The 27,985-nt window shown below is 37.4% G+C and overlaps 3 protein-coding genes and 2 long non-coding RNA genes across 10 annotated transcripts in view; 3 read left to right on the top strand and 2 right to left on the bottom strand.

Moving 5' to 3' along the window:
* Positions 1-4: 4 nt before the first annotated feature.
* ppil6 (peptidylprolyl isomerase (cyclophilin)-like 6) lies at positions 5-3,003 on the bottom strand. 2 transcript variants are annotated; one of them, XM_058754882.1, is made up of 8 exons: positions 2,783-3,003; positions 2,602-2,697; positions 2,320-2,508; positions 2,123-2,185; positions 1,855-2,002; positions 1,701-1,760; positions 1,217-1,352; positions 5-1,025 (listed from the first exon to the last, which is right to left on the bottom strand). In XM_058754882.1, the coding sequence occupies exons 1-8, from the start codon at positions 2,858-2,860 to the stop codon at positions 914-916; spliced, it is 882 nt and encodes a 293-aa protein (XP_058610865.1). In that variant the 5' UTR covers positions 2,861-3,003; the 3' UTR covers positions 5-913. The 2 variants fall into 2 exon arrangements, 1 of the variants encoding a protein (XP_058610865.1); XR_009267484.1 differs by having other exon boundaries at positions 896-1,025; positions 1,109-1,352.
* Positions 2,382-6,226, top strand: LOC131526550 (uncharacterized). 2 transcript variants are annotated; one of them, XR_009267485.1, is made up of 6 exons: positions 2,382-2,522; positions 2,624-2,699; positions 3,202-3,343; positions 3,520-3,565; positions 4,940-5,131; positions 6,095-6,226. It is a non-coding gene; the product is annotated as an uncharacterized LOC131526550 (long non-coding RNA). The 2 variants fall into 2 exon arrangements; XR_009267486.1 differs by lacking the exon at positions 3,520-3,565.
* Positions 3,025-16,296, bottom strand: ak9 (adenylate kinase 9). The gene is given in 39 exon segments (XM_058754874.1): positions 3,025-3,432; positions 3,547-3,661; positions 3,921-4,023; positions 4,142-4,240; positions 4,388-4,557; positions 4,636-4,832; positions 4,921-5,138; positions 6,069-6,215; positions 6,315-6,516; positions 6,620-6,833; positions 6,928-7,146; positions 7,300-7,512; positions 7,592-7,684; positions 7,825-8,044; positions 8,855-8,976; positions 9,053-9,358; positions 9,540-9,743; positions 10,059-10,183; positions 10,283-10,477; positions 10,652-10,699; positions 11,048-11,127; positions 11,480-11,597; positions 11,739-11,883; positions 11,963-12,093; positions 12,458-12,490; positions 12,598-12,642; positions 12,773-13,008; positions 13,010-13,093; positions 13,175-13,314; positions 13,392-13,493; positions 13,966-14,040; positions 14,127-14,249; positions 14,710-14,886; positions 14,993-15,105; positions 15,235-15,331; positions 15,432-15,484; positions 15,566-15,629; positions 15,812-15,940; positions 16,187-16,296. Coding segments are annotated over 38 exon segments (5,370 nt in total). The 5' UTR covers positions 15,932-15,940; positions 16,187-16,296; the 3' UTR covers positions 3,025-3,208.
* Positions 9,229-9,773, top strand: LOC131526551 (uncharacterized). Its single transcript, XR_009267487.1, has 3 exons — positions 9,229-9,354; positions 9,435-9,465; positions 9,644-9,773. It is a non-coding gene; the product is annotated as an uncharacterized LOC131526551 (long non-coding RNA).
* A 1,596-nt stretch (positions 16,297-17,892) lies between the features above and the next one.
* The window catches only part of rock2b (rho-associated, coiled-coil containing protein kinase 2b), a 34,269-nt gene continuing 24,176 nt past the window's right edge, over positions 17,893-27,985 (top strand). The window contains exons 1-4 of one of the 4 annotated variants that reach the window (XM_058754875.1): positions 17,893-18,803; positions 25,963-26,044; positions 26,617-26,717; positions 27,129-27,266. In XM_058754875.1, coding sequence (XP_058610858.1) covers positions 18,705-18,803; positions 25,963-26,044; positions 26,617-26,717; positions 27,129-27,266 — 420 coding nt within the window. In that variant the 5' untranslated portion in view covers positions 17,893-18,704. The remainder of the gene's footprint in view (positions 18,804-25,962; positions 26,045-26,616; positions 26,718-27,128; positions 27,267-27,985) is intronic. The other 3 variants (XM_058754876.1, XM_058754877.1, XM_058754878.1) reach the window with 3 other exon arrangements.

The raw sequence follows: 27,985 nt of genomic DNA, 5'->3' as shown, positions 1-27,985 counted from the left end.
TAGTCTTAACACTTAGGAAGTCTAGGAATAAGAGTAAAATTACGCCATTCTTAGAATTTTGACACACTTAGAACTAAAACTTTAATCTGAGCGGCTTTATACATGCAGCCCCAGATTGAGATCCATGAACTGAACTAAAGAGCTGATGATCTCATTCAGGTGTGTTAAATAAGGGATTCATGCAAAATGTGGAGAGCAGGACTGGAGTGATAACCACTGTTTTAAGGACGTACTTAAAATACTTAAAGCAGCTGCATGAAATTATGTGTATTTTTGCCCTTTGGGAGCCCCCTACAGCTGAATGAGTGGAATTCATTATTCGGTTGAAGGCAGCATAAGAAGTTATTGAAAACTATTTGAATGGATTTAATGTTCTCCAGATTCACTCGGTTTTGAAGCATACAGGTCACAGAAATGTTACACCCCTTTATTTCACACAGAATGCATTTATTGTTCTTCATATTTCTAAATTTCTCTCTTCTGTATTTTAGAATGCATTTAGCTACATACAGCCTGGTCACCAAATCCAACAAGGCAGCATAAGAAGTTACCATGATCCGTTTCCCCTCTCTTTTTCACACGGAATTGCTTTAATGTTCACCAAATCCTCTCCGGCAATGCCTAAACTCCTCTATTTCATACTCCGGAAAGCATTTTGGTTCTTTTATAAACAGCTACAGACATATAGCAGTGTATCCGAATCTGACAAGGCAGCATAACAAGATGCTGAAATCCATTTGCCATGGGTGCCACAGAAATAAACAGTACTAGTAGTATATAAATTGAGGTTTTTGTTGGGTTTATTTTTTAACTTTACATGGAAAAGCACAAAAGTATTTCTACATATATTAATAACGGTTATTAAAAATGCTTCTTGTATTGCTTTCTTGATCTATAGGCAGTATGTGGTTACTCAGGGCTCAAATACTCCACATGCTGATATTTTGCAGTCCTGTTTGGGCCTCTCGTTGTAGGTGGGCACTGCCTCTAGTCTCTTCAGAACCTCTGTGCCCTCAACAAGTTGTCTGGAAGAGAAAGAAAAAGCTGTGATGGAGATTTTCAATTTTGTAAGAATGGTAAATAGCAAAGATAATAATTAGGCATTTACCTTTTGGATATTGTCTGCATTAATAATGCAAAGCAAAATATCAAGACAAGCTCTCATAACTTGGGCTTTCTTGTGTATATGCAGTATACAATCTATTGGAGTCATTACCCAAAAGCCACATATTTGTGGTCCATCCAGGACGCTGGCTGCAGTGTGATGTAGAACTGAGAGCCATTGCTATGAGCACCTTTATTAGCCATTCCCAGAATGCCACGCTTGTTGTTGGATACGACAAAATTCTCATCTAGAAGAGAAAACCGTCTGGTGCTTTTTATATGTAAGAAACAATGTGTATCACACATCTTAAAGTCACCATGAAATCATAATTGACAGTTCTTATTTTAATGGAATATTGCAATGTTTTCTAAACAATTTATCCATACACATGATTTTTTTCATGTCCTCGCAATCTTGTGACAATTATCAAGTTAATTAGGTACTGGTCTACAAAATTAGGTACCGGCCTACATTTTTTCCTTTTTCTTTTGATGTCACGATAGGGGAAAAAGGACACAATTTCCATTTCATGCTGACTTTAACGACAAAAATATGTACCAAGTACCAACACACTTATGTAGCACAAACTCTGTACCCTCAAATGTTGGGCCATAGATAGTCTCTCCCCAATTGCCTTTCCTTTCAGGTGAAATATCTGTAATCAAACTCTTATAAATCACATATCAATGAATAATATACAATAACAAGTTTTTTATATTTCAATACGATTATGATTATTATTATCTTACCTCCACCCTGCAGCCAGCCATTTCGCACAACTCTGTGGAAAATTGAGCCCTTATAGCTCAGCGCAAGGTTGCTCTTGGACAAACCTGCCTCTCCAGTGCACAAGGCCTTAAAATTCCTACACGTCTTTGGACACAAGTCTGAGAACAGCTGACAGGTTACATTTAAAACACTTTGAGAGTGGAGAAGAATGAAGTGGAAACACATTTCCACAACAACTCAAGTAATCAAATGATCAATACATTATCAAGAGGCATAACATCTATTTACCTCAAACAACAGTCTGCCAAAGGCCTCTCCACCGCTTTCAATATCCATATAAACAAAAATATGCTGTGGGAAAGAGAGAGCAGATGTTGCACACCTTGTAGCTATTATGTGAAATTATAGATAGTCTAATTACATATGATGTGCGTTTATTCATTCACTGGATTAACATTTATGCCTCGCCCGTGTGTTAATTTTACCCCTGTGCTTCGCAGGTTGCTGGTGTAATACTCCTCAGCCAGGGCTTTATAAAGCGCCTGTGGTCGATGGAAAGAAAACTTCCACTCTTTCTCTGCCCAGCTGGACAGTTTCCTCTCATCACCGAGCAACTGACCGTTTGCAAAGGACATTAGACAACCGCTGTACTGCCAAACCTCCCCCTTCAGCTCCTTGACAAGTCAACGTACATGAGTGATTTATTACTAAAACGTAGATATAGGAAACAAGCGAGCTGTATATAATTAGTATGTGTCTTAACTTACCCTCTTTTTATTCGATAAATAGTCATGCCAGTCACATTCCAGCAACGGGCGAATTGTTGGATCATCAAATGATTCCGGGAATTTATTTTTCAGTCCCTGTAAGTAGAAACGTTATGGCTTTTTAATAGTTAGCCATGTTAAAATGCTAAATACAAAGTGGTCAGCCTCTTAAAAACTTTACCTCGGCAATGCTTTTGGCTATTTGAAAATTATGTTTATTTAAAAGACCGACGATCTCCAAATGTACGGTGGATGCCATGTTGTGTGCGTCTCGTTGTCAGGGTAACCGAGGCGAATGGCGCACAACTACGACGAACCGTTCTATCTTTTTCTATCAGTCATTTTATTTATTCATTATCCATTAAGTTCTTAATTTTAAAAAAAATAACACCAAACGTTCAATACAAGAACACATCACAAAAATCAATTAAAATGTATTTATTGGGCTCAGTCATATCTTTAATTGTCCATTGAAAAGAACATTTTAACAAAGTCCTCTCAAAATGTATATCTATGAATTTTACTAATGTAACATCAACCAATACTGTCAAATATCGTGACGTGCTGAGTCTGACTCAAGGTTTTTTTTATTATTTGAAGTTATGTTCTAACTTCCCCCAAGCTGTATCAGACCCGAGGCTGTTTTGGTGGACTCCTCCAGGGCCAGAAACCTGTCCAGCTTCTGTGCAAAATCAGGGGGCAGGTTGTGAGGGGATCTGTATGTCTTCATGGTGGTACTCAGGTATGAGATGAGCTCACAGCTTTCCTCAAACTTCTGAAGTTTCTTTTTGTACTTCTGACGTATATAGTCTGGGTTTCTGCTGTTGAATGCTGTGGGGGTGGAAAGGTAGAAAGATTTCAAGTGTTTACTTAGACTTGAAAATATCCTACATTGAATGAATGAATTCTCATTTTCAGCTAGACATTCAAGACATTCAAGGCCACCTTTCAGATGAAAAGCCAGGTACAATATAGCAGATTTCTTCACACTGAGAAAGGGCAACTTTGGCTTGAGTTGACCAACAGCAGTCATGGCTTTGATTATGGGTACTGCCACACTCTACAAGAGAAAACAAAGGTTTTTTTATTTTTAAATACAGTTACAATAATAGCAAACACAACTGTGGTTAAGATAAGTAAATAAATTACTTATAAAAAATTACTTGCACTTTTCTTTTTTTGCCACAAAAAACAAAAACAAAGCTTTAAACACTATTTTACCACTTGTTAAAAACATGGTTTACTGATGGTTACACAATTATGTGACCAATATTTATAGGTAGACAAAAGCAGCAGATTCTGTTTCAGTGCCCTCTTACTTGTTCCAAATAGCCCAGGTTCGGTAAAGAGGTTAGTGAGACTGGATCTTCCAACGGAGGTAGTTTATGTGGAAGTTTCTGCCCCCAGTAAGTCTCAGGTGACCTAAGAACAGTTCTGTTGTGAATTATGTGTTTTCTATTTTAAGATGTATCTTATCCCTGTAATAGCAAAGTAATTGCACTAGCCAATCAGGAATCCCCTCTGCAAAATAACTACTCACTGGAGAAATTTTTCTTGTTTCTTTTCATTCTCAAAGAGATAGATCTTATTTCGGTACTCAACAGCATACTCCGTGTTTCCACGCACCAAGGCCTCATACCTACAGGTGAAGAGAATAACGTGGCAGGAATGTATTTTTACTTGCAATGAAGTTAAAAATGTAGCTTATTGATGATTAAAGTGAGCAAGACTACAGTAAAATGAAGGTTATTCTTTCCGTAAGTGTTGTAGAGTGTCTTTGCTGTACCTCTGCTGACCATCCAGATAAGTGACAGGGCAGAAACCCTTCATCTCCACCTGTTGAGGGAACCTACTCTTCACCTGGCCTGCATTGAGCTTATGAGGCAGGAGTAGAGGAGGAGGTAATGGGTAGGGGCAACCAGGAGCCACAAACTGTTCCGGGGACTCCAGAAATCTCTTATTAAACACATAAAGAGAGATGTGAGTGAATTAAACCAATATTTCTGTGTGCTGCTGGACCATCTGATCCTTTACCTCTAGAAATTCCCTGCTGGCCATTTTGTAGAAGTGACCCCTGAACTCTGCAGCCAATTCCAATGAGGTATTATGTGAACAGTCCACCAGATGGCGATGAAGAGCTAAGCTAACTGGACAGTACTGCCCAAACTCCCCTAGTCGGGACTGCAGCTCTCGTGGGGTAATGCACAGTCTGTCTATACAGGCTGCCTGGCCTGTGAGAATGACAGAACGCTGTCATAGAAGAATGTGTAATACTAGTGATTCTTGTTTGACAACTATGCGTCATTTGCATGCTCTCACCTTTGTGAATCTTTTCCAGGTAATTATGAATGTGTCTCAAGCTGATGTGAACCTCATCTAAAACTCGCTCCCACACCCACCACTTGCTCTTGTGAGCATCAACGGGGGTCCAGTTGTGATACTGTTGATGAAAGTGTAGCCTGACAGCTTCAACTTCCTGCCTGAAGCAAGAGTTGCGAATGTTTTGGACCTGGGGGCTGTCATGCATCGGGTAAGGCCTGTTGGAGAGAGCTGCCATAAGCTTACAACTTCTGAACATTTGCATTTAATATACATAATATGCCAGACCGCAATACCACGAAATTTGTATCACTGTCCACGGTAAAAAAAACTAAAAAAACTTTATACACGTTGTAGTTTTCAGCAGGGGTGTACTCCAGAAAGCAAGGTTAACTTACCTTCACATAAACCCTGAACTCTCGGTTGATTAACCCAAACCTTGCTTACTCGGGGTATGCTGGTTCCAAAAACTTGTCCGGGAGTAATTTCAAATAATCATTTAATCATAATAATATATCATGTAATATAATTTAATATCATAATATATAATATTGTGAGCAATCTGTCACACCCACTGGAGTCTCGTCAGAAGGTCACGCATGCGCTGATACCTCTGAAGTAAACTAACCCTGAAACATAATCTACTCAGGAGCAGGTTATGTTCAGTGAATAAGCTGCTGTGGCTTTTTACATACCCTGAAAGTTACCTCTGTTTTTGGAACCGAAAGCTGAGTTTATTTGCTTGCTTACCCTTAAACATGCCCAGGTATGTCACATAACCTGCTTTCTGGAATACCACCCAGGTAAGTTTAGGTCAGTGTTGTTTACTAAATTGTTAACAAAAAGTACTAAAAATAATTTATTAATTAAAATGAAATCTAAATATTATAAATTTAAAAAATGTGCACTGAGCGCTCTCTCCTCTGCATCATGAGTAGACACGCCTCTTACAGCTGATAGGCTACAAGTCAGTTTTGTAAGCATTTTTGAGAAAATACATACCCCACCTTTAATATTTAATATTACTTATATAAATATTTTTTAAATGTATATAAAAAAATAAAGCACACAAAATTACTAAAACATGAACTAAAATTAAAAAGCAAACTGAAAATATCAAAATAAATAAATAAATGTGCTGGTCTGACCTGTTGTTTTTTTCTCTGTCCCTCAGGCCTCTCCGTAGCACTTCTGCCGTGTCCAGTTGCAGCTCAATCACTAGCATAGGAATAATGCTGCAGGATTCCAGCAATTCAGCCTGATGCTTGGTCACAGGGAAGCCGTCCAACACAAAACTGAGGATCATGATGTATAGTGACACACACACATATAGGCATAGGTTATTTTTCTTGCAGAAGTACATTCTTTGATTGGGATATAGTTGTGGTCCTCACCCACGTGTGCTGCAGACCAGGCTCATTACTGCCACTTCCAGGCACTGGATGGCCAGTTCATCAGGTACAGTCAAGCCCTGGTTCAAATGCTTTTGCACTTGATTAGCCAACTCCGTTTTGGCCTGGTTGTTGAGCACCATACGTATTGCATCCCCAATTGAGAGACGAGCGAGACCATATTCACGTGCAAACACCTGGGCCACTGAGTGTACACACAGTTAAGAGGCCATTAACTACTACAAAAACAATTGCTTTTTAGGTATTATATATTTTTGAGTGTCTAAAGAACACTTGTAATGACTGACCTGTGGTTTTGCCTGCTTTGGGTGGGCCAATGATAGCCAGTTTGATGGGAAAGGAAGGGTTAGGCTGTGGTTGACGAAGATATTTAATTGGGTTGAGGATGAAGGTGTTGCGTGTCTCCTTGGATGCAAAAAAGTAGATGAATTGGTGTAGGATGACAGGAAAGGTGGCGTTGAAAGGGCCCTGCAGAGGCTGGATCAAATCTCCTTCTGCATACTACAGAAAATATAAGCAAACTGTTTTTATTTTTATGCTGTTTTAGGCTTTTATTTTCATATTCATTGAAAATTTGTTGTATATCTGCCCTTACCTTAACAGGATCCCAGCACCCGAAGGCACTGGGATATTTAAAGGATCTGTACAGGAGGCTTCTGGCGAGACTGTAGCTGATTGGCTGGCACATTTGAAACAGTGACTCTCTGTTAACCATCAGAAGTTTGATTCCCTGTAGGAGCTGGTACCTCACAATCCGAGGCGAGCGGCCTGCGCTTACAACCAGACGGGGGATTTGGTTGTCTGTTAGAAAGTCCTAAAAAAACAATCCATACTTTATTTTATTGAATTTAATTGAACAATAGCATTAAAATCTTCCTAACAAGAAAAGGCAATTTACTTAGGAATTAACTGGCATAATGACCTATACATTTGATTCTAAAATGCCCTTTCAGCATCTTCTCCTTACCATCATACTGGTGAGGTTGTTGTCATCCTTCTCAAACCTCTGACTGATCTCCATTTCCAGCCTCTCTTCTGCACCAGCTTCTGTTTCTTCATCCTCTGCCTCTTCCTCCACAGCAGGAAACTCCTCCAGCAGCATGGCCTCCATCTCCTCCAATTCCTGCTGCTCTTCGTCCATCGCCTCTGATTCTTCTTGTACCTCCTCGTCATGCTCATCCTGATGGAGCAACAAAAGTCCAGTCAGAATCTGTCTGAGCCGTTCACCGAAGCAAGACACAATGACAGCGATCGATGACCTGTTCTTTGAGGGGCCTCAGAGTGAGTGGGCTGGGTTTTTTGGGTGCATGTTCAGCCATAAGCTCAGCTCTTCTCTGTGTGATGGCCCGCTCCTGCAGTTTGACACGGACAATGAATATTTAGTCAAAAAAAAAGTTTCACCTGCTTTACGGTACATATCAGCTATTTATTTTGCCTTTTTGGTTTTTAGAACCTTTTATCCCAAGTGCTGAAGTTTTGGATAAACACTCACCCTGAGTTCCCTCCTCAGCTTAATGACGAGACGCAACTGTTCTTGCCTGCGGTCTCGTCTCTCTCTCCAACGTGTGAGCCGCGAAGGCAGGAGACGCCGCACCACGTCAGAAACCTCTACCGACATCTTTGCCACTACATCTGGAAACAAGTGATGCTCCACCATGAAGGACACCTCCTCTTGATTTTGGGGAAATCCCTCCAGAATAAACCCTGTTGATCTGAGAGAGAAATTTTAAGCAATATTTTGCCAAAACATTACAAAATGTGTCTTTATTTCATTATTTAGTCATCTTTATACATCCAAACACACGTTTTTATTTTCCCTTTGAATATAGAATGAAATTCATATGGACTACTTTTATTTTTGCTTTTTGACATAGTATCATTAGACTACAACAATAAAAACATTTGCATTATGTCTATTTTACTTTTAATAATAACAATATCTAAAACAAATATATTACTGTTATTGTTATTCGTGCCATTATATTTGTGCAAAGATGTTTTGGGATCTAAATGGTCTAAAATCAGTGTTGTTATTGTTAACTAAAACCGAAACTATTAAAAATAATTTTCAATCATTTAAATAAAGCTTAAAGTATAAATATTAGATGATAAACTTAAGACTTAGAATGTTAATATTACGACTGAAATAAGTTTAAGTACCAATAATAAGTGAAAGTTCCTGAAACTGAAATAAAAATAATTTAAAGTTATATAAAATATTTTTAAAAGACTTTTAGAAAATATTGGAAAAACTAGACATGACAAAGCACATAAAAGTTGAAAATGAAATCTAATTTAATATGATTAAATAATAGTATATAAACAATATTAAAATAACACTGTCAAATAGATTTTTATCTTTGTTTTGGGCTGTTTTGTTTCATCGTTAAGCTACAGTTATTTAAAAATGTACAGGCAGATAAGATATTAAAGAAAGATAACTCTTTAAAAGTGTGAGTTTTGGTCAAACTGATTATCAGTCTATTTATAGCTGTGTCGTTTTTGTGTGAATCAGCATTTACTTGTAGGGCTCCTGGTTCCACCACTGTGATAAAACCATTTCCAGTATCTCCAGAGGGAGAGGATCTCCATCCTGCAGGTATGCCTTTATGGCCTCCTCATCGTCAGTAAGTGCTTGTTCTTCCTACAAAAACACAATTACAGTTACCCAGTGGCAAGCTATGCCTCAAAAGACAAAAATACAAACATCACGCTTTTACCTTTGTGTCAGGATTATCAGATGCAGTATCCTCATGACCTGGCTTGTTGTCCTGGTCTGGAGGGGACACTGTGGTCTGACCCTGGGCCTGAGCCTCCAGCAGGCCCTGCAGCTCCTCTGGAGGTTCCTCAGGGGGTTCAGTATCATCTGCATATGACACTTGTTTCTGGGTCTTCCGTAAAATGAGCTCCTGCAGCCGCTCTCGGAACTGGATGTGAAAGACTCCCAGCTGCTCTGCAAGCCACTTCCCATGTATGGTCTTCCCAGAACCTCTCACTCCTAGCATGAAGACCCGCAGCGCAGGTGGCTGGTGGCATACAAATGGTTTTGTGTTATATGTACATTATTTGTACATATTTGTCATTTTCTATTTGTTTTCACAGATGTAATTGGTGTTCAAAAGTACAAAACAAGGTCAGAGGTCTGTTGTCACTTGCCGACATGTTTGTGTGTTTTTATCAGTTATCTTAATAAAATGCTGTTCATACCTTTAGTAGTTGTGTGTTAGAGATGTAGAGTTCAGGATTCTGTAGGAACCTTTCTTGTGCCTCTGTGCTTGAGAAATAATAGACTTTTTCTCTGTACTTTGCAGCATATTCGTCCAGACACGGTTGTAGCATACCCCTCTCCTTCAGCACCACTGGACAAAAATGCTTGGAATCTCCCAGGTGCCTCTTAAAGCTGGTATCCTCCTGAGACCATCATAAACAAGAGTGGTATGATATTCTGAGAATAAGTAACAGGTGTTTTTAAACTTCTTTTTTTTTTTTATAAATTGTTGGTCTAAGTCAGGGTTTACCAAACTGGGGTTTGTGAGTTGATGAAAAATAACTAAATAAAAATAAAATGTAAAATTAAAATAAATTTGAATGCAAAAATGTATCCTGCGTCAACAGCCCCTTAAATCAACATGGATTTTATTCCCAGTCCATTTTACATCTCTATTATGATGTATTTTGGAGTGAAACAGGATCTTTAATTGGTGCTGCATTAATGATGGGTGCAACCTCTGATTCTTGTTCCTCCTCTTCATTAACATCTCGTTTCTCAGCCTGTGTCAGCGCATGTAGGGCCTCTTCCTCCTCCTCCAGGTCTGCACTAGATATGCTCATAGCTGTGTACTTAAATGGCTCTAAGAGAGAAAGTAAAGATATAGTGAGTGAGAGGGATTGGCTGCTAATATAGAGTGAAAGAAAGAGCCTGAAACAGTCAAATAGTCCACTCCACATACTCTCCATATGGTAAATCATCTCTTGGAGTGTGTCCTGAGGCGTTTTGTTGCTGATGTCCAGTATAGCGTAGCTGCAGGTGATTGTGTGCTCCATGTTTTCCCAATCCGCCAAAAATTGCTTCAGCTGCACACTAAAAGCCTCCATCTCTGGGCCGTCAGGATAACCATTTTCCCACACCGTTGGCAGCGCCATCTCTGCACGCCCAGATATATATTTAGATATGCACAAATAAACACCATGAAGTCATAAAATTATAACTGACACTCAAGTAAAGGTAAATAACAGTGAGTGCTGAAGAAAAATATATATATAATAATATATATATTTAATATATAATAAGATATATAATAAACAATAAGACTACAAACCTTCATCGTTTAGAGTTTTGTCTTCTTCATCAGACTTATCAAAACTCTCTGCAAATACATAGAAATTACTTATCAAAACATACTTTAACATTTGACATTTAAATGAAAAAAGATGAATTTTAAGCAGCCATTACTCCAGTTGTCAGTGTCACAAGATCGTTTAGTCATTCTACTATGTAGATCTGCTGCTCAAGAAATATTTTTTAATATGTTGAGAATAGTGCTGCTTAATATTTTGTGGAAACCATGATGCATTTTTTTATTCTTTATAACTTTTGTAACATAATGTTATTATGGTAGTGTATGCGCAGTGTATGACTGATGACTTCCAGCAGTTTCAGTACTGTCAGTGTGAATGTAGAGTATCTGTTGTTGAGAGATGTTAAAGAGTACTACCTGACTCCTCATGAAGTGTCTCTAGTGTGGACTTGGTGTCAGTAGGCTGTGAACCTTTCTTTGAGTCCTCAGTGTGTTTCCTGCAAAAAAGCATGAAAACTGCTGAAACTATGCTGAAAACAGAACCTTACCACCATTTTAAAATATGTAAACCACCACTTTATTACATTTTCATTATGAAACTGTAAACTGTATTTTAAACATTGTTTTTCTCCACAGGTTTTTGAGATCCATTTAAATACAATTTGATCTGAATGAATATCTAATTTAAACCTGGAAACAGTTCTAGGATTTTGAACATTTCATAATATTTTTAATTGCAAAGTTATTAAATTAGAATAAAATGCAAAACAGAAGGATTTCCTCCAGTGATTTAAAATGTTTATTTCTCACTTTTTCCTGAACTTGTGCTCTTATATTAGCCACACTCACAGTCTCTCATTGATGTCTTGTGTCTTCTGCAGTTTTCTTTCTTTTTCTAGGCGGGCCAGCACAGCTCTATCCACCTGTTCTTTATTCCATTCGTACATCCTGGTTAGTACAGTCCTTCCTTCAATAAATAGCAACAAATGACCATCACACCTAAGTGGACATCTTGGCCTAAACAACCATAAAATATTATTTGATGTCAAAATCAAGACTAAGAAATGATGGGTGCACATATACATCAAAATGCATGTCTTTTTCTCACCCTCTCCATCATTGTCTTTCAGACAGAATAGGACTTCTGGTGTTACAGCACTATGTAGTTCCTCAATAGTGATCAGCTGTGATCTGCTGCTGGGAATGTTGTCCAGTATCCATCCCCTTTTATGTTCAACATCTTCAGCCTCAATCTAACAACCCACAGGCACTCTTAAACACAAATAATGCTATGCAAGTATGAGAGCTAAAGGAGGAAGCTCAGCGGTCTACCTCTCTTATGTGCTTCTCAAAGGCCTCCAAAAAAAGCTCCCGTGGAGCTGTGACTGGAGACTCTGCTGCTTTCTTCACAGCTTCCTCCACAAAAGCTTGAACATCTGGGTGATCTTCTGTCACCTCTATTGCTGTAAAAAGGACACATTACCAATTCAGGGTTATTTTATAGTTTTAGGCTGTTTTTATATTTTCAGTTTTATTTTTAATTTGTTTAATTTTTAGTAATTTTGTAATGTGCTGTTGTCATTTTTATTAGTTGTTTTGAATAGTTCTATTTAGCTTTATTTTTTATTTCAATTTTAGTAATTTTAGTACTTCAGAGGTTTAGAGTTTTAATCTAGTTTACGTTTTTAATCTAATATTTATATTTTATTGTATAGCTTTATTTCATAGAATGAAAACACCTTTTTATAGTTTTAGTTATCAATAACAAATAATTGTAGATTGGTGCATTCAATAGTATTTATAATATATAGTATTTTAACTTCATACCTTTTTCACTTATTTCACCAACTGGGTGTGTATCTAAAAATAAAGTGAACGATACCAGTTAACAATATGTTAAAGCACAGAACATACATTGTTATCAATGAGGAGGTGTAAAGTCCATGCTGTCTGTGGATTGACCTCACCTGTGTAAGTTTCACCAGACTCTCCTTCATTAGTTGTAACATTACCTACAAAAATGAAGAAACACCATCTTAAAGATGTCCCAGAATAACTTTCCAACTTAAAAACAAATTAAGAAATTATTCTATCATGCCATGGAGCTTGTTTTGTAGATTTACCAAGCTTTTGTTTTCTAACCTGATGCATTTGTAGCCTCAAGCTGCATCTTGGTCCTGACATTCTCTAAGCCTGCGAGCGTGGCATCTTGATGCACTTTGTCCAACATGTCTTTTGTGAACGTACCAAGTGTACGCTCCATCAGTGCTTCAACATCTACCACCACAGCCCCATAATACTCAGCTAGCAGTGCACTCACTGTGCTCTTTCCTGAGCATGGCGGGCCGATCACAGACACCTTGCAAGGCAAGTGGGGTATGTGGCAGCAGGTAGCGTCGAGGGTTTGCCATGAACTTCTGCAGGGCTTCCTGAGATGACAGGACGTAGAACTTATCTATGAAGCTGGTGGAGAGAAAAGACTAAATTTATAAACAGCCCCTCAGGACGAAAAAGTTTATTTCTAATAAATTAGTTTTCACTAACCCAATGGCAAACTCTGGTCTGCCCTTGACGATCCTGCCCTCTTTGAGCGCCACCGGACAGTTGCCAGACCATCGACTCCTTCGCCAATGAAAGCCTGGTGCGACATTTCTACAGGAAGACAGAGTCCGAAACAGCTCCTCCTAAAAAAAACAGCCAAGGTGAAGAGGCACATAAAATGAAGGTCAGTTTAGAGAGGTGTGTGTTTACAGAAACTGACCGTGTCCATCTGATCAGCAAGCTCTGCTTCCTCTGTCGGCATTAAATGCACAGGTACAGCTGAACATCTCACAGCCATGAACTCCAAACGAGACATTACTGACTGTGGACATGCACAGACAAGTGTAAAGTTTAGTGTTTAAATCATTACATTATATATCATATTATTTGAGTGATTTAGTGATTTCAAGACAGAATTATATTTTATAGCTATAGTTCAGCCAGAAATGAAAATTGTCGTCATTTACCTCAAGTTGTTCCAAACCTGTATGAATTTCTTTATGCTTTTGATCACAAAAGATGATATTTTTAATAATGTGGGTAACCAGACAGTTGCTGGTCACCACTGACTACATCAACATTATTAAAAATATCCTCTTTTATATTCAACAGAAGAAAGAAATTCATGCAGGTTTGCAGCAACTTTTCAGATTTTCATTCCAACAATATAGTTCCCCTATGCCTTTATCATTATAGTTGTGATATGGACTAAATTATTCTCATAAAATTAGAGCAGTTACTGAAATGTTAGAGTTTCCATCCTTAGTCATTACAACTTGACTGAGTTCACCCACCTCAAAGAGATCCTCTGGATCCTTGTTTCCATCCAGCTCAAACAAAAATGGAGGATTGTGGTCTGCCATGTAATCCTACACATCCAACATAAGCATAATGCTCATTGTTTCTATAATAGTGTGTACAGTTTGTAAGTGTGCAATACTATAGATACCATTACCTCTAGAGGCCTGAGGATGGTGTCCTTATAGCACATGATCCTGCTGTTGGTGTTCTCTGGGTAATTTTCACTCACTCTTACTAGCTGTGTGATCATGTCTTTCTGGAGCTCTAACTCTTCCATCTTAAACAGATTTTCAATTGCATTTAGTCAATTGTGCACAGAACTTCAATATTTGGTAGTTCTGAAATCACTCATGAAACTTAACTTTTGTTGCACTTACTGTAAGTAGTTTATACAGTGCTTTGGTAAAGTGTCTGACAAATAAATCATTGCAGTTATATACTGGTTCTCATTTGGGGGGGGCAGGACCCACTTGGGGGCCTTCTTAAACATCAAATGGGACCACATGAAACAATAAAAATGTAATACAAAAACTGCAGTGATATTTCTTTTATTTTTATATTTAATATCAAGTAATTGCAGAGTGTGGAATGGAATCACAACAATAACTGTGGTTGGTAAAGTTAATATTTCTAACAGTTTTTGTTGTTAAACATTTTGAAAACGAGCAGAATTACCAGAAGAAATATTTTCTATGAAGCTCAAGCTGGTTAAGAAACATGGAAGCTGGTTATATTACCTCTTCCTCCAGATCTTCTGTTTCTTCCTCTTCCTCTTCCTCATTCTCTCTGTTGCTGCTTTTCATGAGTGACTCTTTCTTCAGATCAGGGTCCCACTTTTCCCTCTGGAACGCACGGCCTGTCTCTGGATGTTGACGCTCATCTGATAGTCTGCGGATCAGGTCCCTGTCTGCACACTGCACACATAAACACACTTATTATCCTTACAAAGTGTGAAGTTAATAACACTGTCAGCATCCTAAAATCCAGTGTAGTATAGGTAGTATTAAGATGATGAAAAACCTTGATGTTGATGATGAAGTCTGGTGGCATTCTGAGGCTTTTAATCAAGTCTATTTGTTCCTGTATCTTCAAGTATTCCTCTGACATTGATGGCAAACAGGCCAGAACATAACCTGCTCAACCGCAATTCAGACAAGTCATTACAAATATATATCAGCAATAGAAAGGTTTACATGTTTGTTTATTTGGTTAACTAATCATTTTTATTCAGTTACGTTATTTCAGTTGTGTCATACCCTTACCATAATGTTCTACATCAGGTGACTTAAGCCGGTCAACTATTAACTTGACCATCATCTCTTCTGGAACAGCTTTTCCTTCAGCCAGAATCTTAAAGAGCTATAGCAAAATATCTTATATGAAACAGCTAGAATATTTTGCAAGGAATCGGTTATTTCTATAGTGACCATGTAAATAACTAAACATCAGTGATACACACCTGTATACCTTGTTCTGTCTCATTACTGATGTGGCTGTTGAGAAGATCTGTATCTAAATAGGGTGAAAATAAAATATTCAGAAATTCCATATGTAATAATGGCAATGTGACATCAAAGGCACTTGATCATTTACCATCAATGAGGATGCAATTCCAAGTCTTGGCTAATTTTCTGGCAAGAGTGGATTTCCCAACACCCTGAAAAAAAAAAAAAAATTACAATTTATTTGTTTTGACTAAAGAATATTGAGGTGAATTCAGGTTGATTGGGACACATTTTGCCATTGAAATGCCTGGGGAAAGGTATCCCAATCAACTTGAATTCAGCCCTACTTTTATGTTTGAGAAAAGAAAAAAAAAAATGTATGTTGACAACTCACTGGTTTTCCAAGGATGATAAAACATGTAGGTTTAGAGAGCAGAATCTCTCTCTCTGCTTCATCCTCGATAAGTTTATCCACTAACGGGAAGTTGGACGCTTTAGGAAGAGTGGATGACATTGTATGATACTGTAAAGCAAAAATACAGAGCTGTTCATCTATTTCAATTACGTTAATCAAGAAGTCAAACTCTAAAGTTCAATACCAAATCATCGTTAATTATCAACTAGCATTAAGATTTTAAAAGACCTAATGTTTTGAGTATCGCGCGCGATATCAAGTGAACTTTTTTTTTTTTTCTGTTCTTCTGTAATCGTATATACTTCGATGCGTCAATTAAACATAATACTCTCTTAGCTCATTGATTTTACTCACTTTAATTGTGACTGCAGCAACAGACTGTAGCCTCCATCTCTATCCGCTCTTCATTTGTTGAACGGTGTCATGGCAACCTGCCCACAACAGAACTGACAGGATAGAGAGAAAGGTTTGAGCTCTTTATTTTGTTGGCGTGGGACGGTTTCACTTAAGTTAACTTCCGGTCTGTGTTTGTTTATCTGCTAGTGCCGACTACAAACGCAGTTAAAGTTAAAGTGATGAGTAATGAAGTTGGGCTCAGGTTGTTGAGCTGTGGGTTTTATTTCCCATACATTTATTTATTTCTGGCGACCTGCCTCAATATCAAAACTGACCGATTTTCCAAAAGGCTTTGTTGAATAAACACCTATTTCACGTTTAAAAATCAAAACGAGGCGCTGGTGTTTTTATATCACTGTATTTCTGAAGGAAGACTGTCTTTAGAACATTTTAGATGTCATGTTCATTTAATCTTGCATGCTATATGCCTGATAAAGCAGCGAGCGTTTGTGAGCGGAGCTCTGCTTTGTGTACAGTGTTACCGGGGAAACCTCTCTTTCTCCCGCTTTAAAGCACCTCCTGCTGGTAGAGCATGAATTTGCATTTTCAATAAGTCCATCTGATTTATGCAGCAAACATATTTTGCTTATCAAAAATAATCTACTCAAGAGGGACTCAAGCTGCTGTTATTGATTAGATAGATTTGGAAGTCTACCGGAAGTGCGCGCATGCACAGTAACGTTTGTTTACGTCGTTGCCGTGTCCCAGAATTACATGATCCCCTATTTTAAAATATTTTGAACGACATTTTCCAGAAGCGTTTTCATATCCGCTTAAAAATGAACTCGTTCAATAGGACCACCAGAGGTCAGTGTTAAGCGTTCCCAACTGGCTATTTATTTATTTATTTAAAAACTACACACGCGCGCTGAAATTTAAATATACGGTACATCACATAGGGACAAAGTAAAAGTATTTTTTTTGTTTGTTTGTTTTTTTTGTAATTTTTATTATTATTAATTATTTGAGTTGGATATGTCTCAATATGCCACAAACTATTAACTACCCCAATAATATACTTGTGCAGATCATTGTGGGAGCAGTAAAAAAAATAAGGATTCATTTAGCTGTTTTTAAGGTCATTTAATGCTGGATTATGGCAGTTCTCTCTAGTTTATTCCATAGAAATTAATTAAACAAGCTAAACCCTGGGGACACTTTTCTGAGACATAACAAACTGCTTCCTCATTCCTAACATTAAAACTGTGCAAGAGGTGGGCGTTGCCTGATATCTACTCAGTTATATTCAGCATTACATTCAGGTTACCTGCATGACAAAAAAAGTCATGCTAAACTTCTGTCCCTCGGTGTCTTCAATCTGTGCTGTGTTGTTTTTCTTTATCAGTATAATCAAAAGCTGATAAGAGAGGTCATGTGCAGAGTCAGACTGTCTCATAAATTACAACTCGTGTCAGCTGTTTGTGTCCAGTCCTCATAGAGAGCATCAAGTAATACAGAGTAACAAGTTAATTAAATATTAGCCAGCACGTCAATGTGGGCCCCAGATGGGTTTTGATACACAAAAATGGACAAAACACTGAAGATTTTAAGAAAAAAATATTAATTTTTTATATTAATATAATATCGTATAATATGTATATATATTATACGATCTCAGAAAAGGGAAAAAATGCAAAGGTATCATGGGCTGATACATGACATGCATTATATTGTTATATAATATGCCGAAATAGGGCAAATGTTATGTTGCCCCTTTATATAATAGTTAACAGAGAAATTGTTTTTAATTGTTTGTTTGTTTTTTACATCAAAATTATTACAATAGCCTGCTATGGTCACCGTGGTCATCGCAGAGATGTTTGTCAATTTTTATCATCAGTACGCTGAATTACACCACATTTACGAAACGCACATGAAGTCGTCTATAAATAAGCTTATTCGTGCCATCATAAATACATGTAATCGTCTAAATATATCTTGTGTAGTATATGGGGTCGTATTTAGAGAGTGACGTTTGGCTGGTAAAAGCGATAGCTGAGATAAGATCCGAAGAATTCCAGTGTGGCCGCAGGGGAGGGACACACTGCAACAAAGAAACACGCCGTTCACATTCACACTCACAGCTTCATTTACCCAAAAATAACAGTGAGGAAGAACGAGAGTGTGTTTTTCAACGCGGAACGTACACGGAAGGTTTTCCCCCTGTAATTTTTGAACCGGAGCGGGAGAGACACTCGGCTTCCTGAACGCGTGGGTCTAACCTTTGATTTTACGCTGCTGGCACAAGCGCCCGGAACGCCGCTGTCATTTACACAGAATTACTGTATTCCGTTCATTTATGCCGTGTATAAAGTCTTTGGTTAAAGAATTAATTCATCCAGAACCGGAGAGCTTCGAGAGGCGTCGCGTTGAGTTACGACAGGTAGTGACAAGTTTGACTCGGACGTTTGAAGTCTCACAATCGCGGCTCTCAATCTCATGTCTACCGGGACCTTGACGACACCGAGTTGCCGCAATGTCGACCGGAGCAGGAAAGAGACTAGAAAAGCGGGTGAGAATACTGGAGTCACTCATCAGGGACCAACGATCGCCGCTGAATTTGGAGAGTTTGTTGGTAAGGTTATGGGGTAATGGGATGCTATACAAAAGGAAACGTGTTTGTTGTCTTGTAGACCTTCTAACTAAAGTAAATATCTGAAGTTTTGCTTAGTCGGAAGTTTGGATCATGAACTCAATATTTATTCTTTTTTTTTTCTTTTTTCTTTTTTTTAATTTTACAAACATTATTAGACACATCTTGGCCAACATTTGACGACATTTATTTTGTCAACATTGTTGATTAAATTACTGTTTAAAAATGACTAAAGTATACAGTAATAGCAAGAGCTTGCATCTCCAGTAGCAATCCCAGGAAAAAAATAATGCATGTTCATTCAAAATATGATTAGCCTTTTACATGTGTAGGCCTAGGCCTCCATTAATTTTTTTTTTAAAGATGTGGAGCATGTAAATAACTTTTTTTTTTTTTTTTTTTTTATAAATACCAGAATATCATGCATAATAGAAAATGTAAATAACTAGAGATTTCTAAAAGGGGGAACATGGTCCATTTGTAAAGCAAATTAATATAATCGCATTTCAAAACATTTCGAATGTGCTTATTTTTTAATTATCCAAATTACCTATAGTCCACATTGGCTGTTACAAAGAATGTTTATGAAAGTTTGCTTATATTTTATGTTTGTTTATGTTGTAATATTAATGTTAATATTTATTCTGTTATAATTAGACTACCCAGCAAAATAATGAAAATACCGGAAAGCTCTTCCTACACATATAGGTTGTACAACACAAAACAGAACTGAATTATATGTTGCGGGTGTAAACAAATGAGTGGACGTTTGTCCCAGAGGATTGTGGTAATGTTCCTATGTCTTATCTCTGATCAGTGTGTTATCAACATGCCCTCCTTCACAGTAATGTTGCTGTCTTTTGATGGTAATATTTTCCCCAAATACAGCACTGTGTTGTTGTCCAGCCCTAAAGCGCCAGGCTTCTCTTATTTTACATGAAGCACATATCATTAGAAGGCAGGAAGTATAGTTTTACGAAATGTGAAGGTACCATACATGTTTATTCAATGACTGGGTTAAGGTGAAATGTGAGGACTTGTAAAGCAAGCTTTACAGGGTGGGAATGTCTAGAATGTGTGCTCCTATTGTCTCTTCCCATCAAAGACCGAAATCTCTTACCTTATTACACAGCATTCTCCTCAGCAGAAAAAAACACCTCCATTCCAGACAAGAACTGCATTTTTGAGCAAGACTGATAGTTGGCACACCCTACTTTCTCTGGCTGCTTCTTTACTGTTCAATAGGCCTCAACTGTCTGCCTATGGTATTATTAGTCATTTCACATATGCTTTTATCTAAAGCATCTTATAGTACACTTACAAGGAAGTTTCTGGACTTAAGTGACTTGCTCAAAGGCACAGTGGTGACAGTTCATACAATGACTTGTTCCTTTATAGTAGCTCTTCCTTGTGCTCAGGATTTTTTCCTCATTAATAAATGTTTACACCTAAAGCAACAAATAGTAGTATTTTTCTGTAGATACAAAGATGTGCTTTTTATATAACCTAAAAAAGCGGTTTTATTTTACATTGAGTAGGTCGACTCAGGGGCGGCCATTTTAAGATCACACGACCAGCTGAATACTTCTCATTTTGTCTTAATAAGGCCCCTATTATTGTGCGCTTTATCTCATAAAATAAATTAATCATGAATACTGACTGCCAGTAGCGCATTTCTACAAAGTCATTGGTACATGGATACTTGTTTTGGGCAAATACTACATCCACAGTAAAAGTCCAAGACAACTGCGGTATTAGCCAGTTCGAGTGCAGCTTTAATTAAAATGATTAATAAACATTTCAAAATAAATAATTCGGCACAAACATGCAGAAATATTTATATAGACAAACCCTTTTATAACTCTGTTGGAAGATTAGATAATAGCGTTGCATGCTGAACTGTTCCATTGATGGAAAATGATAGCTATCTATGAACAAACGCTGGAGGTATTGGGTGATGTATTTTTGGTGTGTGTGTGTGTGTGCGCCTGTCATGCTCTGGCTATGGGAGGCCCAGGGAAAGACCTAACTAAATACCTGCTGGTTCATTCCACAGCACGTTTACTTATAGAAACATCCACTCACTACCTCAGCTGCTTAGCCATGCATGCTAAGTCAACTCTCAGTAACAGAGTTGAAAATATACACAGCCTATGTTGAGTTGCATTTCATTCCTCTTTTATCCAGAGGATTAAATCCTGTCTTCAATCCCATGCTCTTCCAAGTCATGCTTGTCAGACAGAGCTCCATTTTAGTTCATGATATTGAGATCACAACCCCGTTCTGATACTCAAGTCATATTAGTGTGGTCTTTATTGTGATATTTGTGATGCAACTGAACTATGGGCATGTTTTTATAATGAGTCTGATGACTAATGATCTTTCATTTATAATTTTGGATGCAGACTCCTATCCTGCTGCATTGCTACCAGGGGAAATGTCAAACAGGAAGCTGAGGTCACATCCTTCAATTGAGGGGAGAGAGATAGCTGGCTCCAGCTTCCTTTGAGTGTGTGTTTGTGCTTTTTAAACACTGTGTTGTGGACTGACTCCTGGTGCAAGGAAAACAGGATTCCGTCATTGTTGATTGTGCATGTGTGCATTTTGGCTTATATGCGAGTGACTGTTTGTGTTAGGCTGGCCGCACACTAGAGGATTTTAAGCCCGATTTTAAGGCCGATTTGCACCCCGAACGACCGGGGGGTGTGGCCCGATTCGCGGCTTGTCGCAAGCGATTTTTTTTATTTTTTTGTCCAAAAATCCTCTATTTTGTGGTGTCATTACGATTATTTATCTGCTCCCGATCGAGACGGAGCGTCGTCGAACTCAAATCGTAAATATCAAACATGATTGATATTTACAACTCTTGATCGGGCTGCCTCTGACATGATACCCGCGATAGCCAATGAGAGCGAGCAAGTGTCACTCACCAGATGTTGCGTGCTTCTATAGCTGAAACCTGGCAGCCACAAACATGCCGTGAAAGCAGAGAACATCATCCATATTCTTTTGTATACTTTGTTTTTCACTGTGAAACAGAACGCGTGCCAGGAGAGCCAGCTGACAACATTGATTGTCCTCTATTTGTTTTTCTTCTCTAGTCACATTTGATCTTGTGAGTGTCCGTGAGATCACGTGTCACTGTGAAATCGTTCCTACAATCTTCAAGTGTGTGGTCTCGCGGTCTGCTCGAATCATCTAGTGTGCACGTTCAGAGGATTATAAGGTTAAAAATCGGTTGAAATGTCTTCATGTCTGTGGTCTCCCATGGTTTTAAAATCGGTTAAGATTAGAAAATCGTCTAGTGTGCAGCCAGCTTTAAGGAAACAGAATTCACAGCACACCTTGCAAACTTAGTCATCAGATGCGAAATTCACTTTTCAAGTTGTTTGAACATAAATGTGTGTTGGAAGTGTGTGTACACATCCATCCTATAATGATAAAAATCCACCCAGTGTTTTTTTTTTATTTTTTTAATCCCTCTTTTAAAATTGCCTTTCTCAAATCAGGCTGTTCTGAAATTCCTGTCAGAATGACGTAGTTCTGTACAGGCCCCTCCCACGATAGTTGATTGACAAGCCCGTCTTACCTTAGACCCGCCCTGAGTGTGCTGTAAACAGTCCAGCCGCCATTGTATTGACTCCGGTTTTTTTAAAGATCATTATTTTGTGTATTTGGTGTAACAGAATATGTTGACATGTTTTATTGTTCAAAAAACACATTATTTTTCAAATACTGTACATTATTGTAGGTTCTCTATGCCACGCCTCTCTCAAACGCTTCGTTTTCTGCAAAGTCCCAACTTCTGACAAGCACAGTCTGCTCTGATTGGCCAGCTGACACAGTGCATTGTGATTGGCCGAATACCACAAGCCGCGTCGGAAATGTAACGCCCCTTTCCATAATTTTAGCTTTCAAAATTATAGTAAAGACAGTTAATAATGTCCTTAGTTTTACCATCAGTACAAACAGTTCTGCAGCCTTATATATATATATATATATATATATATATATATATATATATATATATATATATATATATATATATATATATATATATATATATATATATTATTATTATTATTTATTTTTATTTTTTGTCCAAAATCCTCTATTTTGTGGTGTCATTACGATTATTTATCTGCTCGATCGAGACGGAGCGTCGTCGAACTCAAATCGTAAATATCAAACATGATTGATATTTACAACTCTTGATCGGGCTGCCTCTGACATGATACCCGCGATAGCCAATGAGAGCGAGCAAGTGTCACTCACCAGATGTTGCGTGCTTCTATAGCTGAAACCTGGCAGCCACAAACATGCCGTGAAAGCAGAGAACATCATCCATATTCTTTTGTATACTTTGTTTTTCACTGTGAAACAGAACGCGTGCCAGGAGAGCCAGCTGACAACATTGATTGTCCTCTATTTGTTTTTCTTCTCTAGTCACATTTGATCTTGTGAGTGTCCGTGAGATCACGTGTCACTGTGAAATCGTTCCTACAATCTTCAAGTGTGTGGTCTCGCGGTCTGCTCGAATCATCTAGTGTGCACGTTCAGAGGATTATAAGGTTAAAAATCGGTTGAAATGTCTTCATGTCTGTGGTCTCCCATGGTTTTAAAATCGGTTAAGATTAGAAAATCGTCTAGTGTGCAGCCAGCTTTAAGGAAACAGAATTCACAGCACACCTTGCAAACTTAGTCATCAGATGCGAAATTCACTTTTCAAGTTGTTTGAACATAAATGTGTGTTGGAAGTGTGTGTACACATCCATCCTATAATGATAAAAATCCACCCAGTGTTTTTTTTTTATTTTTTTAATCCCTCTTTTAAAATTGCCTTTCTCAAATCAGGCTGTTCTGAAATTCCTGTCAGAATGACGTAGTTCTGTACAGGCCCCTCCCACGATAGTTGATTGACAAGCCCGTCTTACCTTAGACCCGCCCTGAGTGTGCTGTAAACAGTCCAGCCGCCATTGTATTGACTCCGGTTTTTTTAAAGACCATTATTTTGTGTATTTGGTGTAACAGAATATGTTGACATGTTTTATTGTTCAAAAAACACATTATTTTTCAAATACTGTACATTATTGTAGGTTCTCTATGCCACGCCTCTCTCAAACGCTTCGTTTTCTGCAAAGTCCCAACTTCTGACAAGCACAGTCTGCTCTGATTGGCCAGCTGACACAGTGCATTGTGATTGGCCGAATACCACAAGCGCGTCGGAAATGTAACGCCCTTTCCATAATTTTAGCTTTCAAAATTATAGTAAAGACAGTTAATAATGTCCTTAGTTTTACCATCAGTACAAACAGTTCTGCAGCCTTATATATATATATATATATATATATAATATTATTATTATTTATTTTTATTTTTTGGAAACCATTTGTTTTCAGGATTCTGTGATAAATAGAAAGTTCAAAAGCACAGTATATATTTCAAATAGAAATCTTTTGTCACATTAAGTGTCTTTACTGTCAATATTGATCAATACAATGTGTCACATTACCACTGTGTTCTTAACTGTGGAGCCCTGGATTAGCTGTTTTTCTTGTTCCAGCTGCAGCAAAACACTGTTATTAACCTTTTATGTTGGGCCAGCTAGTTTGTTGGCTCGGCCAAATGGAAGTGTTTGGGCTGGGAATGTTGGGGGTGGGGGTAAGTGTGTGTGCTATGTGTGTCTTCTATGTATTTTTAGCTCTGCAGTGTCACTGTGTGTGTTTGGAGGGGTATGTGAGGTAGGGGTGTGCGATATATATCGTCTGCGATAATATCGTAATTGTTGTTTTAACGATGTGCAATTTGACATTATCGAGTATTTTGCAAAAACCAAACAGAAACAGAACACCTACGAAGTGCACACTTATATTACGTGATGAAGTCTAGACTAGGGCGCGTGCGCATTTAGAGTGTGTTCTTTCACTGCATGATTCAGAAAATGTGTATATATATTCTTCAAAAATAAGCATGATTACAAATGTGATATTGATTTTATACAACAGTTCAATAAACAATAAATTAATGTTAAGAGACTTACGTTTTAGACACCATATTGCCTGTTATTGCTCCATTTTGCCAACAAAAAATAATTCTAAACAGCTACAGCACTGTTTTGCGTCTCTGAGCAACATGACAGTGTTTCGTTCCTGAATGAATCAACCGTTTAAATGATTCGGTTCAGTAGCAATGACTCACTTATTAACAGTGACTTGCTGCCACCTACTAGCGAATTTAATTTCACGTACAAAGTACCTTTTCATTTTAAAATAATTTCAAATATCAGTATTCAATGTTTTATGTTTAAAATATCAAAACATTATGCATTTGTAACTGCAGGTTAAAGTACTCCATGCCCCTCTGAACTGCATTAAACAGTGTGTAAATACATCTAAATGCCACTTCGGATGCACTTTCTGCATAGATTAATTTTGTTGATACTGGTTTCATTTGTTTGGTAACAGCCTAAATGTCTTGTTATTCTAATTGACTGATTAAATGTAACAATTTGATTCAAAAGATGCACACTTTTTGAAAAATGGCTTTATTAAAGGTAAAATTGCCCATTAAAGGTAAAAATGAATTTAAACTTATATGAAAAGATTAATTTCTATCACTGCTGTGAACTGACCACACAGAATATGAAGAATATCAAAAACTGCAGCTGTCCACGCTAGTCAGATATCAGCACAATAGCACACTCGGCAAAATATTGTCTATTTATGGTTATTGAAAAAATCCCAAAAAATATTGATGTAATTTTATTTTATTTTTTCAATATCGCACACCCCTAATGTGAGGTCATTTCCAGGATCATCCAGTGCCATTTATATCATTAATTTCCTAAAGACATTGAGAATTAAGTAACTGTATTTTTATAATTGTAAGGGGACTATACAGGCCTAATCCCACTCTTAAATCTCTTCTTTCAGTTTATATCCAAAGTTAAATGACACAACAGGACTGTGTCAGAGTGGGCTTAGATCTGGGATTAGAGGAGAGTAATGTAGTCTCTATGAAGTCATTTTTGGCTGTGTGAATAAAGAGAAAAGCCAATTGTAGAAATGGCTGTGTATTTGAGATTATATGTCTTTTAAGTGTTTTGTTTTTTTCTTTTTCTTTTTGCTCTTATCTTCTGCAGGATTCAGTAACTGCTCTGGCCCTTGATCTGAATCATCCCGCACTAAGAAAGAACAAAAACATAGATTCCTTCTTAAACAGATGTAAGTCTCTTTGGAAGTGCAAAGATTATTACATTTATTGTATGTGTATGTTTTTTTTTTTTTTAATGCTGAATTAAGCTTTATGAATTAAAATCGTCAGTAATTATAGACCTTTATCTCAGTAACTTATTGCTTACATTTTTTTTCTGTAATATAAAATGGTAAAAGATCATATCGTATATTGCTATATTGCCATAGCAATATATGAATATATCAATACACATCTAAATCCTACTGTCAGGCTTGTTAACATGTAATAGACACTTTACAGTTCAACATTTAGTTACTTTGAGTAAATATTGTGTAAAATGACTAAATATTGTGCAAAAACAGTAATTCAGCAAGTACACCGTTATTTTAGTATATTGGCAATACCTAACACGAGTCACTATATATACATAGGCTACATTTTTATTTTTTATACACTTTTTATTTTTTTTAATAGTTACGTAAAAAATGTTAATTAAATGACTTTTTAATTAATTTTTTAAACTGTGCATAATTTACATGTGTTTGTTAATTATTAAATGATAAAATGTATTAATGTAATATGCATGGTATAATCTCTCTAGATGAAAAGTCCGTGGGTCACCTCAGGGAACTACAGGTGAAGCTAGATGATTTTGACAGAGTCAAGCTGATTGGTCGTGGAGCGTTTGGCGCAGTGCAGCTGGTGAGTGCGTGTGTGCCAGAGAGTGTGTGAATGTGTGGGTGTGTGTTTATGTGAGAGTCTGCCCATGTTATCTGCTGTTTGTCTTGATGCATAGCCTTTTGTCTGTGTGTTTGTGTTAATTCCAGTGAGGCTTGTACGCACATGTACTGCCTGCTCCTACTTACCTGCAACAACACAGAGCGTGCATGCTTTTGTCCTTGTGATAGGCACATATTGTCTTATTCTTTTAGTTTCACACTTGTCACTCAAAAATATTTAAGTCAGTCTTTATAAATCATTAACTATGGTAGAGCATTATGTGTTGCTTATACAGTCAGTTATAGGTGCATTAAATAACATTGCAGAATGTGTGCAGTTTCTTTAAGGGTTTATATGGATGTTTATGATGTTAATGCATATATGTGCATGTAGGTACGACACAAAGCATCCCAACAAGTGTATGCCATGAAGCAGCTCAGCAAGTTTGAGATGGTCAAGCGCTCTGACTCCGCCTTCTTCTGGGAGGAACGTGACATCATGGCATTCTCCAAGAGTCCTTGGATAGTTCAGGTGGGATTCCCTTTCATATATAGATATGCATGTGTGGTACTTTTTTGTATGTTTGAGAACCGCATCTATATCTGGCAAACTGAAAAAACAAAACAATTCTAGAGTGCATACAAGGACACTGTTAAAAGATTAAATAATCAGTAAGTAACTAATCATCTCTGGGAATGTAAAAATGACCAGTACTTCAATACTAAGTTGATAATAAAATGTAAACCAAGTGCTGTCTGATTGACAGGCGGCTGTGTTTGAATGCTTGCACCTCAAAGGATGCACCTGCACATGTTGTAAGACAGTCAGTTATGTCCTAATGTAAATGGGCAAGACAAGAAATGTCAGATCTGCTCATTAGACCTTGAAGCCTAACATAATTGCTGCTGTAATGTTGATTTGTTTATAATTATTAACAAAATGTTGTCTTTATGATGGACAGTTATCTTAAATAATAATGAATAATTACTCTGAAAAACCTTATTAAGAATTAATTGAGAAATACTTGGACTACATGTCTCTTTTGTTTGTTTGTTTGTTTTTTTGTAATTTTATTTTTAGAATATTTATTTGAATGTGTAATAATTTAAATGTAATGAATATGAAATATAAGAATACATTATTGCATAAATGTTATTAAATGGTGTTGCAGTTGGAATGAAGTGTTGTGAAATTACACTGTATTGCTAGCGACTGCTAAAATGTTGGTATTGTGACACCTGTTCACCTCT

Source organism: Onychostoma macrolepis, chromosome 20, assembly GCF_012432095.1.
Source record: "Onychostoma macrolepis isolate SWU-2019 chromosome 20, ASM1243209v1, whole genome shotgun sequence".
Lineage (NCBI taxonomy): Eukaryota > Metazoa > Chordata > Actinopteri > Cypriniformes > Cyprinidae > Onychostoma > Onychostoma macrolepis.
Note: the sequence above shows the minus strand (reverse complement) of the source record. Positions and strands in the feature narration are given on the sequence as shown.

Bases quoted from the DNA above. Each gene is read 5' to 3' on its own strand.
- ppil6 (XM_058754882.1), bottom strand. From the start codon at position 2,860: ATGGCATCCACCGTACATTTGGAGATCGTCGGTCTTTTAAATAAACAT. The intron at 2,698-2,782 runs GTAAAGTTTTTA...TTCTACTTACAG, and splicing joins TAGCCAAAAGCATTGCCGAG to GGACTGAAAAATAAATTCCC. The intron at 2,509-2,601 runs GTAAGTTAAGAC...TGACTTGTCAAG, and splicing joins ATTTATCGAATAAAAAGAGG to GAGCTGAAGGGGGAGGTTTG.